Here is a 13,899-nt window from a genome sequence, read left to right as displayed (position 1 = left end):
CAATAAAGTTATCCAACAGTGAACTCGATGTCAATGATTTGTATCGTTGCTCAGAAACTCTTCCGAACGCGGAATACAAGCAGGTAAAATTAGAGGTCATGGAAGATTTCTCTCATCGAGTACGCGGCAAGCGACTCTCTTCAAAATGACGTGAGTTGGAAGAATATTCGTTCGCTTTATCCCGGCTTCGTCGAAAAGTGTACTTGCAGTGGATCAAGGCTTGTAACCATGTCGATGTATCGAACGACACGTTCTATGTTTTGCTCTGTAACTTGTTCTGCAGGTACCTGCGATATCCTCTTGTAACTATAGTTCAAATCTCGTTTAAAGATGTCGTATATAGTTCTGTGGGCAGGGCAAGGAATCGATGTCACAGATTTCACTATTTAAAAGCTCCGCGCGAACTTCGCTGGCTGTCATCGATGGCTTCCTTGTTTTCAGATACTCGACATACTCGACAACATCTGCGGAGCTTTACACTCAGTGTCAGTTTTCGGACAGGGTAGTGAATTTCGCCCAAAGCCGTTTCATAAATGACGAGCACTACGAAATCTTATTATCATACCTTTCGAAACTTTGTGTTTTATCCTCAAACTGCTAACACCGACAGAAGTGTCATAAATTAGGGGGTCAAAGTTGCCAAATTTTTGACCCATGTGTGAGTACGAGTGCGTAGTAATCGGACTGCTATCGCAATAATCGGACGTCGTATTTGGAATATGATTATAGGGGCTAAATACTGATATTTTGAAACTTCGAACCCCGATTTTCAATTTCGTTGTGTTTAGAAAACTATGTGGAAACATTTCGTGATAATTAGTTACGTTTAATCCATGGACGACGCAACTGTATTTCGACGTGTATAGCGCTTAGATATCGGACACGGGCTGTTTCTGTGTGTTGCGTTCGACATCTTGTATCGTACGGTGTGGCTAACTTCGCCAAGTTTGTAGCGCCCGCGAATAGCTTCTACCTAAAAAAAAAAACTATCCAAAACGGGACAATAGCGTCACCTGACTTAATAGGCGGTAGCATGCCTTGTAAAAAGCTATCAATACGGAGCGAAGTGAGTACAACGAACAGCATGTCCGAAAACTGAGGTCGTCCGAAAATCACACTGAGTGTACTGTGTGGGCGTCCACTTCTCTAGCCGTTACAGTAAGACCGGTTTTCTTGAATCGCCTCAAAATAGTTGCCACCACTGTTGATGCCGATATATTTTTGTCCTGAGCAACAGATCTTATAGAGTGTCCATTCAGCCAAAGCTGAATTATTTCAGACCGCACTGTCGGGCGAACCCTTCGCTTCGACGACATGTTCGGTGGAGATAGTTTGTGCGCGGGACAGACAACGTAGTGGTTGATACCATTTTATTAGGGTTGGGAGGAATGATAGGTTGTAAGTTCACATGTATATTTTTTAAGGTTATAGGCCTACTATACTGGTGATGAAAGACGAAAAGCGAGAGAAACAAAAAATAAAGCAGTGACACTTGGTAAATGATACAAACAGTAAGAAAATGAACAAGAGTCATTGATTTAATAAAATTTTATTTTTGTGTCCTCATTCAATAAAGTGGAATATTCCGTCCCATCTGTACAGCCGCCACTTTTATGGCCAGGCTCAGCTCCCGGTGGAATTCAAGAAGCGTAAACAGCATGTGTAATTCTACCTGATTACTTGGGTGATTACGTGGGAATGTAACAACATCACCAGCGGTATGCCTAAATACATTGAAGTTTGGTGTGTGTAAACTTATCGCGACGGCAATAATTACACCGTGTAATCATGCAGCAGTCAACAGTTTGTTTTTTGTACAATGTATCTTTTTGAGTGGCTTGTAAATTTCTAAGTGGTTTATCATGTTGGAGGTGTATTTTGTAAGACTTTTTGAACAGTTCAAAATTTAAAGCAGCATTATGTGTTTTATTTGAATTCAGAGGAGAGGAGCTGTTCACCAAACTATTTTACATGTACCAAAGCTCTTCCCGGAAGAAGAAAGTGTATTCCCAACTCATGGAAGTGTGATGGAGAAGCGGATTGTGACGAGGCTGAAGACGAAATGCATTGTGGTTAGTTTGCATGCTCTTTACAGAATAGCTGTGACTCAGCAAAAACAGTTATATAAGGCCAAAGTAATTACAATCTCTGATTTGTGTCCCTGCACATATAGGCTTTTAAAGCTTTCGACAGTGTTGTATGTTTGTAGAATGTATCATTGTAGTGTAAATTTTGAAAGTGAGAAAGAAGTTTCTGCTTTGATTCTTGAACAGGCACAGCTATTACTAGGCAACAATCTGGGAATAAAACAAATATGTGTACAATTTTCTGTTGTGTGTTTTTGAACTGCTTCGTACCTTTCAACATTTTGAGAGGATGTAAAACACAGGATTTATTGTAATTACTCATACTATTACCACGGTGAATGTTAGTATTCAGTATCTGTGTCACTGGGGTTTATGATATACGGCTAGTTTTCAATCGGGTTCAAACCCAAAACATACGGCATCAGTCGCCTAGCGAGAGGCACAGAGAGAACACGCTCGGCTAAATCTCCATCCCAATAAAGCTTAGCTTCACTGGTTGTGTATGAAACAGGGGAATAGAATGAGAAGGTAATATTGATGCCTTGGTCATCACTCAGCATGTACATGTACAGTGTAGTTGTAATTTTAATGTGGATTCATCATTTCTTGGGGTCTCACTGTTGTAAAAATATTTTTCCGTTTTTTGTGCTTGACATTTTCTCAAAAAATTTAAACCTGTAGAATATTCCTTGGCCATATAAAGGTATTTAAACATTCAAATTCTATGTTTTTGAACTTTTCAGTTCAGCGTACATGTGAAGAAGGTGAATTTACGTGTAACAATGGACTGTGTGTGAAACAGGACTATTACTGTGACCATGACAATGACTGTGGTGATAATTCTGATGAACAAGAACATGTGGTAGGTGTTCAGAAAGAACTTTGTACTTTACCATGAGTAGTGAATTATATCCATTTCTCACACTGAAATTAAGTGTGCAAGCAGCATTGAGGCCCTAGTAGTTGCCATGGTTGCTAGGGTCTGCTTGGGGAACAGGAAAGTCAAAGGTCATCTAGGTCATCCTAAATTTTATCCTGTTGTGTTCAGTATCAATGAATACCAAACCTCTTGCCATTGTAGTAACTGATATCCATGAAAGTAGGTAAAGTGCAGTACTATGTAATCATAAAGTAGGTTAAATGTCGCTCAAACATTTAGGACAAAAAAGTTGGTTCAAGACTGGTTAATGTCCAACAAAAACCAAACTGCAGCCCTTGTAGTTGCAGATATATGTGAAAACTAGGTCAAGTCATACGATGTCATTTGAAAATAGATTGAACATTTGCTTTTGTTTGGTCAGCCATCACGTGATTCCTTCTAGCTAAGTTTCCACAAAATGTGATTGTCAATGTATCATCCTTTATTCCAATGTAGGCTTGTTCAAACACACATCAGGGCAAATTTAATATAACAACATTGAATATTGATATAATTCCATGAAATGTTATACGTGAAATGTAAAGATGTACCACATGAGCTTGTCCTGTACTTAAAATGTGCATTTTATAAACACTGATATCACTAACAATCCATCATGCAAGTCTGAGGCTAGTAGTTTTATTACTTCAGGATAGCATTTCAGTTTATAGCTGAATTTGAATACAATGGCTATCAAAGTCACAGGTATTAAACTTGCATCAATATCCTTGATTTGTTCCAGAATACCCTACATGTGATGACAATGTAGAATACACTTGTCATAATGCTCGCTGTATTCCAAGACAGTGGATGTGTGATGGGGATAATGACTGCAGAGACACATCTGATGAGTCGGATGAATTGTGTGGTAAGTGTCAGAAAGACATTTGTCAATAAACAGCTCATTATCCATTCATGTTGTAGGTAATGTCTACGTACCAATCAGTTTTTGTGCCGTAGTTTTTGCTAGAACCTGTGTTACATGTGTATACACTGCCGTGTTCAACCCAAACAACAAGACATACTTCATGGTCTTGTATTGTTCAGAATTTTCAGTTTTATGCTTAGATCCATTAAAGACAGTATTACAAGGAACAGTTTAGTTTTAAACTTATAGTGAAATATTTCAATTTTACAGCAAACACAGTCTTTGTGCTTGAACGTATACTGTATCTGACACATGAGGAAGTTCGAATTCTCTAAATACTTGACCACCCCCCTTAAACTACGGTATATTGATTTTTGCTGAAAATGTCAATGGCTGTTTAATTACAAAGTTCCTACTTTTTACAGTGACAGTACAGCCAACATGTAGCCCTGGTGAATTTCAATGTGAGGATAATACATGTATTCTGTATTCATTGGTGTGTAATAAACATCCAGACTGTAATGATCTCTCAGATGAAAGACATTGTGGTAAGTGTGACTATCTTCTGTACATCTTCTATCCAACTTTCTATAAAAGAATGATATTAAATAGAATAGTAGGATTTTTGTCCATACTGAAGATACTCATGTGTTGCAAGACAATTAACACACACTCCACCAGATATTAAGTTTTTAGTTTGATTTATAGGTTCATGCATAGGTTTTGTTCACAAGAAAGTTTGAAAACAACCACTTGAATGAAAAAGTATGTGCATGATATTCCCTGACATACTGCTGGACAAATCCTCAGGTAAAGATTTGTCAAATGTTGAAGTGAAATCTGTTTGCTGTTCCAAGGAGTAGAGCAATGATAATGGGGAACTTCTTGTGAACATATTCTTGTCACTATACAAAATGTTTTCACTACATGTGACTGTACACATGAAAACAACATCATAGCATGCTTGCTTTTCTGCATTTAAGCCTCTGATATGTGAGAGAAATTATTCTGTTTTGGTGATATCATGAAATTGACCAATAAATATCATCATCTATTTGACAGGAGTTGATGAGTGTGCAGACACTATATCCAACCAGTGTGAGCATGATTGTGTCAATACAGCTACCAGTTATTACTGCCAATGTAGAAGTGGATACACTCTTATGCCAGACAGGAAAGCTTGCAGAGGTAAGTGTAGGATTTTATGTATCTGCAGCGTTTTTGTGTCAACTTCTAGTATAAAACATCTTTCTCCCAAAGATATACAATGGACAGTGCTGATCTATACTCTCCAATGTTAATTGAACATTCTAAATTTTGTAGCCAAAGTAAGAGTTCAAGTACGTCAACTTGTCAAACAGTGTGTAATATCTTAGCTTGTTGGTATGTTTTACACAACCTTTAGCACAAACAGCAAACATCTCATCCTGATTACATTTGTTTCTACATGCATGGGATTTACACTGTTTGACTTTGTTCTACTTGAAGACATTGATGAGTGCACAGAAAATCCTGGTGTTTGCAGCCAAGTATGTGAAAACACTCACGGCTCGTACATCTGTAAATGTGTTGAAGGATATCAAAAGGAACCAGATGGAAGAACTTGTAAAGCTCTCAGTGGTAAGTACCAGTCATCAAAGAGATTACCAACTTACACTCTACAATCTTCATATGCATTGATAAGTCATCTGCTTGCTGCCTATCAATAACCTGAACATGGACATTTATTTTTGAAAAACCCAGTTAACCTTTGGTACACCGTTGTTGGTTGACTTGACATTGTCATTTTTTGACATGCCATAGGCTCAAAGGAGACATTTAACAACATCAAATTGTTTAACCCTTTTCCTGCCAGACAGTATCACTTCCCATCAGCCAACTCAGTGAAAAGCGGTATTGAGCCAAAACCATACGTATTTCCACCCATTTGGCTTGGTCTGTTCCAACAGCTTTAGTCCATAAAGATCATGTTTACAGTATCTGTGATTTCAGTGGCCTTCAAATGTTCAATTTTTTGTTAAAATGCACAAAATTGGACATATTGTGCTTCACTAGTTTTAAATGAACTTGACCTGATGGTGAAATATATATGAACTTGGCAGGAAAAGGGTTGAAAAAGGAGGTTAATATGCATTAACTTTATCAGTATACACTTAACTCTGTACATGTATTTCTGAATGTTGCCTATCTTTGTGTTATGATTGAACTACTTTCCTTTTATAGAGAGTCGTGATAATTTCTCCCAGATTTCAAGGTCAAAGTAAAAGATCCACTCTGTATCTATAGGTTAAACAACTAATGACAGGGAGATAGTCCCTCAAGAACTGACCAAGAAATACAAAGTAGGGCAAAATTTGCCACACATGCATAGGATGCGGTGAATTTTAATGCTGAGATTATCACACAGAAAATGTTGAAAAAGTAATCAAATGATCAAACATAATATTTCCACTTTCTTTCCAGATGCAATGCCATACCTCATTTTTAGCAACCGCTACTACCTTCGCAAACTAGCTCTTGATTTGACCAGGTATGACCTTATCGCAGATGGTTTTAGCAATGTGGTGGCGCTAGACTTTGACATCAAGGAAGATCGTCTGTATTTCACAGATGTACCAAATCACATCATACAGAGAGTCTTTCTGAATGGCACTGGCTTGGAAACCATAGTTCGGCATTATGTCCCTGACGGTGAAGGAATTGCCATTGATTGGGTTGGCAGGTAATGGTTCTGAAACAGCTTTTCTATTGTACCGTTATTTGGTTTAAACTACATATCAGCTGTTGTTGCCAGTAGTTTTAGATACATTCACTGTGAAATAATTGTGTTAGCTAGGAGATTAATGATGATTGACAGCATCATTTCAGATTTAGAAAAAAAAACACCGAGTGTGAAGGAGTCAGGTTATGTCTGTTTTGTTGTGTACTTTTGAAGAATGTAGTTTTAGCATGCTATTCTAGACATATGTAGTTGGTTTTGCACATTTTAAGTGATTGGGGATGCAACAGGCGACTGTAGATACCCAGACAAAACCAGTTGACAAATGTACACTAAACCTTACTCATATCTTTATATTTACAAAACCATGCTCAGTACATTTAAAACTATTTTTTGTGTTTTCAAATAATAGATTAGTTATCAGAGTGTATATACTGAGTCTCGAGCAATGATGTACCCCCTCCTGGCCCGTAATGGATGAAAGTAAACTTTGCATAATGTATGAGGCTAAGCCAAGTACATTACAAAGTGCAAAGTTTGCTTGAGTCCATTATTGGCCCTAGGGGTATATCATTGCCTTTACTTTGCCAGTGAATTTGTAGCTATAGAAAACACCAAGACCATGTACTCATGCTGATTTTGTTTTTGTCATTGCAGGAAAATCTATTGGGCGGACAGAACCAATGATATGATAGAGGTAGCTGAGTTGGATGGTTCAAGTCGTAAAACTCTGGTGTCGTCTGGACTTTCTGAACCAAGAGCCCTGGCAGCATACCCACAGAAAGGGTGAGTACAATCATTGATTGCTAGTAAGAATCCAAGCCAAACATCTATGACTTCTTTATAACTCTGTTTAAGGTAGTATGTACTTCAGGGACAGATATTCAGACTCTCAAATTTTTTCAATACTTTTTCTGGTCCACTGCTTGTGGGGGCTCATTTTTTTAAAGCTTTAGGAGTAAGAAAAATTTTCACCTTCACAGTTCTTCAAAAATTGAAAATTTTATTTTTCCCATAGGGTAACACAGGAATGTCAGCCATTTTGAATTTCAAATATAATTTGTTTCTCTGGTAGCAAACTTTGTACAGATGACCCGTGACTTTTATTTTGATTTGATAAGAGAATGGTAGAAAGTTTCACTAAAGAAAGTTTGAGCAAAAGTTCAAGTCTTTCACTTTCCAGGTGAATACTACCTTAAAGACAGGGGGTTGTTAACAGTTTTATATCAAAACAAATGGATTAACTGGATGAAATTTCCAAAGGACACATAGAACTTGCTATATGTAGAATTGAAGACAGACCTTGTGCAAGAACCAGGGATTGAATGCTTTTGCTTGAAGTTGTTGTTCTGTACATTGGCATAAGTCTCAGAACTAGAAATACTGTCACTAGGATGAGTAATACATTGTGAAAATTTTACATCTTGAAGGGTTGAGTAACACAGCCAACTCATGATAAATACATATTCCTGTGTGTCTTTTCAGGTACATCTTCTGGACAGACTGGAGTCTCAGCTATGGACACATTGGAAGAATCGGAATGGATGGTTCTAACCGAAGCATTGTGGTACAAGATGATAAAATGGGATGGCCAAATGGTCTGACAATTGATTATACTACAGACAGAATATACTGGGCTGATGCACATTTTGATTACATTGCGTAAGTCAGATTATTATACATGTGCCATCAAGAACAAAAGAATTTTGCGTGCGCTACAAAAGCCGTACAAAACGCCGTTCCGTGACACGTACAGTTTCAATGCACCACATCCCCTGCGTCTGTATCTGCACGTTCAACGGTTTCAAGGGACTCATGGACGAGTGCCAGAACATGTCTGCGCGTGCGCTCTGTACGCACCTGTGTAGTGCACATAGCTTGATCCAGAACTTGCTGAAGTGCGTCCGAGGTAGCGTTCCACAATTGCGCTATAATCGAAAGAAAAATTGTTGACATTGTACGAAAACAGTCATTTAACTGTGAAATTTTGATGCCCCAGTCAGGAATGTAAGATGTATAATAATAAGATTATTACGAAAATAACGCAAAGGATGCACTCGGACATTGGCGCCTTCGCGTCGGGCGATACGCTACGCCAATGTCCGAGTGCATCCTTTGCAGCATTTTCGTAATAACCCATAGTATTTAAAAACCTCTCCAATGGTTGATGATAGAGGTGTACATATTTCTGTTTAGGTGGTGAACTTTAGCCTGAAACCAGACTGAATATTTTTAAACAGTCTGATTTTGTCCGGGGGCATTTTATTTATCATTCTGTATGATGACATGATACACCAAATGATGTAAAGTGTTTTCCACCAGTGTACATTGTATTTCATCGATTAATTCAATTTCTGATGTTCATTTCAATGATCAACATCAGTACTTCCGTACACCTCACATAGTTTACATGATAGTCCTTATATTACTTATATTAATTTATATCCAGTGATTGCACAAATCATTACAAGTCAATATGCAGTATTGGAAATTATAATGCTGCTAACATTGCTGAATTCCTGCCCCGGACTTCATGAACAGCATTTGTGTATCTGGTCAACTCATTTCAAGAAGAAATATCACATGTCCAATAGATAACCACAATCATTAATGTTACAAAGTGCATATAACTGTGTCAAATATGAAGCCTGCAGCACATTGTAGCTGATGAAACAATAAAGGAATTTTGTAATTAGCTGTACAAGGTGAGTGTGAAGACAAGTTATTGAAGTGATATCCATATTAACTACAGTTAAAACTGCCTTTTCCAATTCTACCAGCCAAGATAGTGACCTGAGAACAAAGACAGCAGATCTATAAACTATTCAAGCTATCTGATGAGCAACAGATAAGTGTTTTTTTTAATACCATTTATTTGATCATCTCTTCTTCTTTGATTTCAGCTTTGTTGATCTTGATGGTGGTAACCGACATAAAGTCACAGCTACAGACATCGCTCATCCATTTGCCATCACAGTGTTTGAAAACTACATCTACTGGACTGACTGGAACACCAAGTCCATCTGTAAAGCTGATAAATTCACTGGAGAAGACAGACAGGTTCTACAAACAACCATACACAGACCTATGGACATCCATGTGTACCATCCACTCAGACAGAGAGAAAGTAAGTTGCAAGCAGAGACTGAAAAAACGCTTACCCTTGGTTTGTCAATTGTGATCTGAAGGCACAACTATGCTTTCCATTAATGGCTAAATATTATAGCTATGGTACCTTTCTTAATTGTTACAGAAGTTTTAATGTTGAGTTGTTAATTGTCTTGTAGGACGAAGTCCGACGGGGACATATAGATGGGTCCCGTCTGTCCGCGTGCGTGCGTGCGTGCGTCCGTCCGTCCGTCCGTCCGTCCGTCCGAGCCGTTTCTCAGACACTGCACTATGCATGTCTACTAATTTTGTGCTATGATCCATGTGGTCAATAGACAGCCATTTGATTTCAATTTTGGTGTGATTTTTTATGTCTTTGAAACATAAACATAGGTCACTGTCCTTCGATGGACTGATTTTGTTTAAACGTGATATGGCTGCATTCTTGTGCACATTAATTTGTTTCATTATATGATCCGAAATGGCTGATTACAACAACATACCCGATCCCATACCATTTCTAAAATTCCACCAAACCATGTGTATAGTATGTGCCATCATGACACTAGAGGCAGTGAGGGCATCGTTATGTGTGATGTAATCAAAAGTTCCTTCAGTGGTCATTACCGGCAGAGATGGGTCAATTTTATTTGAACGTTTCTCAGATTACTTTATTATGCAAGTCACAGGCCTGATGCACCCGTTGCATCAATGTCATTCCACAGCTACCTAGACCACAGCTACCTAGACACCAAAGATTATAACAAAATGGACAAGCGGGGACTGTGTCATCAACGATGACTTGTTAATTGTCTTGTAGAACAGATGTGCTTGCATAAATTCACATATATATACGTCATACAAACCAAATGCTTGTATGCTGAATTGATATAATTTGCCCTTTATTTTCAGTGGCAAACCCTTGTGGGTCAAACAATGGAGGCTGTTCCCATTTGTGTCTTATCTCCCCTGGAGGAGCAACTTTCAGCTGTGCCTGCCCTGATGACTTTGTATTGAGAGGTGATCAAAAGACTTGCATCTCTAACTGCAGCAGCACACAGTTCAGATGTGCTGATGACAACAAGTGCATCCCGTTGCTATGGAAATGTGATGGCGAGGATGACTGCAGAGATGGCTCGATGAACCGTCAAGTTGCGGTGAGTATTTTGACTCTCACATGTACACACTGGCTATCACCCTGTAGCATCATCACATCCAACGTTCTCTCACCTTACAGATAATTCTCACACACATATTTTGATAAAGTGGAAAGCTGCTCCTGCTGTTTGCAAGAACAATCCTCTGCCCCTGCCATTTTGTAAATATATATTTCCCATGTACCTTTCCTTTGATCTTTATTTAAGTCAAAGGTCTGCGATATTTAAGAAAAATATGTCTTTTGTTCAAACCAAAATACAAACCAACCTCAACAATGATATTATACCAGTATATTGATGGCACCCATGAAGTGATCTTATTGGTCAAGACATGAAAATAACTGTGCTATATTTGCAATATAACATGGTTGTAACATATGTGAACTCTTATCGTGAGAAGATTTCCTTTCTTAAAGTTTCACGGCAGAATTCAATTTACTGTCATGATATGATAGCAATAAACCATTCCAGCAGTGGGTATACCACTTGGTTTGAGCACTTCACTTCATATATGCACTAGAAATTGCTCAGATTTGTACAGTTGGTCAAAATCTCATGGACTGTTGCTCAACGTTGTCTACTACCTAGGTATTTCATGGTTAAAGCTTGCACAACTTGCATACAAGACATATTGATTCAGAAATGATTTTGATGTTTGATCATTTTAACCCAACCAGGCTATCAATTGCTACCTTGGCATATTGCTGTGGAGTGTTTTTGTCTATTGTGTGAAACAACTGACTGAAATGTAATACATATTAGTAACATGAGCTACAAATACTTTTCCAACATCTCGCATTCTTTCATAGAATCACAGAAAAAATTGGACAAGAACTTTTTTACCCAAGTTGCCATTTCTATGGTTTTGTTTGCCCTGCTTTGCAGGTCGTAGAGTGTGTGCACCTGGTCTGTTCCAGTGCGATAATTTCAACTGTACAAGACCACAGTGGATCTGTGACAATGATAATGACTGTGGTGATAATAGTGATGAAGTCAATTGTGGTAAGTTTACTTATCAATTTGTTCCTTTCAATATTTCAAAGCCAGTCAGGCATAAAAAAGTAGATATGGCAACAAATTCATGAGTCTATTTCAAAAGAATATGAATAACGTGTGCAGTACTGCACATGTTATACATAATGTGTGAGTCATACTGTGATTTGTATATAACATAGTGTTGTTTCTGATACACTTTGAACTTCTGCCAAAGGTCTGTTACATTGCCCTTTTATGATGTTGTGTACATTTGCATACCCAAACTATGTGTATATAATTAAAACAGCCATTTACTTTAAGAGGTGTTACATTTCTTATACAGAGCTCCGCCATTGTGGCCGTACTCAGTTCCGCTGTGCCAATGATCGATGTGTATCTAAGAGTTATCTGTGTGATGGCGACAATGATTGTGGGGATAATTCAGATGAAGATGAAGATTTCTGCAGTGAGTAGCTCTTCTCAGTAAAAGGGAAACCGTCATCAGAATTGTACCTGTGCAAGTTTCTTGTTTACAAACAATGTATTTCGTGCACGATAATTAGATGCACCTCATCATCATAGCTGCAGCATTTAAATTATACGATGTACTTTCAACAATCACCATTGTACCTTGGATACAGTGTTTACATTTGTTGTATGGGTCCCATACAACCTTTGAGTGCAGTTCTGATAACTGTATCCCTTTAAACTGTAACAACTGGTATTTACAATTAGGTAGTATGTGCCTCAAAAGTCACAGATTCAAACTTATGCTCAAACTTTGCTTAAATGAATCTTGAAACCACTCTCTGACCAAATCAAGAATAACAATTAGGGGTCACCAGGCAGTTTGGTATTAGAGAAGCAAATTATCTAACATTTACTGATATTTGAAATTCAAATTGGCTGAAATCCCAGCGTTTACTTTAAGGAGAACAATTTTTATTTTGACAAAAATAAGCCATTGAAAAGTTTCTTTATTCCACGGCTTCAAATGAACCGCCACAAGTGGTAGAACAGAAAGTGTGGGAAATATTTGAGATTCAGAATATCTGTCCTTAGGCACTTTCTACTTTAACAGCGTGAGATTACATAATGTTTTGCCAGTACTGAAGAGTTCTCCACATTAACATGATAGGTTTGATGATATATAACCCAGACATTTAACCACCTGACATACACTAGTATAGCTTAAACTAGTAGTAACCCTAAACCTGCACAAACTGATGTCTGGAAATATCTTGGAGTAACCACGTGATAGCACATCATGCATATGTGCCACATTGCATTTGGTTCAAAAGTTTTGATCTTGCTTTAAAGAAGACATTACCATCAGTATTTGAGTTGGAAAGACTGAGAGAAAGTTGTCTTGGCAAATTGAAGAATTTTGTTTATGTAACATCACATTCCTTTTCATTTTAAGGAAACACTCCTCAACATTGGAAAGTTCAGTCAAACTCTAGTCATCAAGATGTAAAAAATGTCCAATTTATTCTGTAGTGACATTAACTCTTAAAATGGTGATAATTTGTATGAACTTTGACAAAGAATCTGTTATGTTCATGAATCAAATTTTAAACTTTCTTCTTAAAAAGGTACGCGTACTTGTAGTCCCGGAATGTTTACCTGTGATAATGGATATTGTATTCCGGAAGCATGGTACTGTGATTGGGATAACGACTGTGGAGATGAGTCTGATGAACAGGTGATGTGTGCAGTGAGTATCCACATGACTTTCCGTTAATTCCTTCTGTGAATTGATCTTCCTGACTAGAACAGTGTGGCATTATTTCAACACTTGAAATAAGATACCAATTTGAATTCCAAGGACATTTGTTTAGGGTAGAATTCACCTTTAGAACTTTTAATCTGCTCTGCTTTTCGTGAGGACTTGTTGTGAAGGATATGTTGTAACTGACGTTTTCAGTTGTGTTTTTGTGAAATCAAAATATTTTACATCATAGAAGTATCACTGAAATAGCAGGCACTTTGAATACCATTCATGGTAAATTTTGGTATCTTCTTACTCGTGTCAAAAACATTTCATATCGGCCAGTGAATTTACA

At 37.8% G+C, this 13,899-nt stretch overlaps 1 protein-coding gene across 1 annotated transcript in view; it reads left to right on the top strand.

Annotated features, from left to right (window-relative positions):
* Positions 1 to 13,899, top strand: part of LOC139144518 (low-density lipoprotein receptor-related protein 2-like) — a 166,290-nt gene that overhangs the window by 133,737 nt on the left and 18,654 nt on the right. Inside the window, 15 exon segments of the mRNA XM_070715216.1 lie at positions 1,941 to 2,072; positions 2,831 to 2,953; positions 3,749 to 3,874; positions 4,300 to 4,422; positions 4,937 to 5,062; positions 5,363 to 5,494; positions 6,338 to 6,596; positions 7,251 to 7,379; positions 8,079 to 8,255; positions 9,497 to 9,720; positions 10,614 to 10,835; positions 10,838 to 10,858; positions 11,744 to 11,860; positions 12,177 to 12,299; positions 13,429 to 13,554. Of these exon segments, the coding sequence (XP_070571317.1) occupies positions 1,941 to 2,072; positions 2,831 to 2,953; positions 3,749 to 3,874; positions 4,300 to 4,422; positions 4,937 to 5,062; positions 5,363 to 5,494; positions 6,338 to 6,596; positions 7,251 to 7,379; positions 8,079 to 8,255; positions 9,497 to 9,720; positions 10,614 to 10,835; positions 10,838 to 10,858; positions 11,744 to 11,860; positions 12,177 to 12,299; positions 13,429 to 13,554 (2,160 nt within the window).

The sequence above is a fragment of the Ptychodera flava genome, chromosome 11 (genome assembly GCF_041260155.1).
Source record: "Ptychodera flava strain L36383 chromosome 11, AS_Pfla_20210202, whole genome shotgun sequence".
Taxonomy (NCBI): Eukaryota; Metazoa; Hemichordata; class Enteropneusta; family Ptychoderidae; genus Ptychodera; species Ptychodera flava.
The sequence above is the reverse complement of the archived record's forward strand: the minus strand, read 5'-3'. Positions and strand labels throughout refer to the sequence as shown.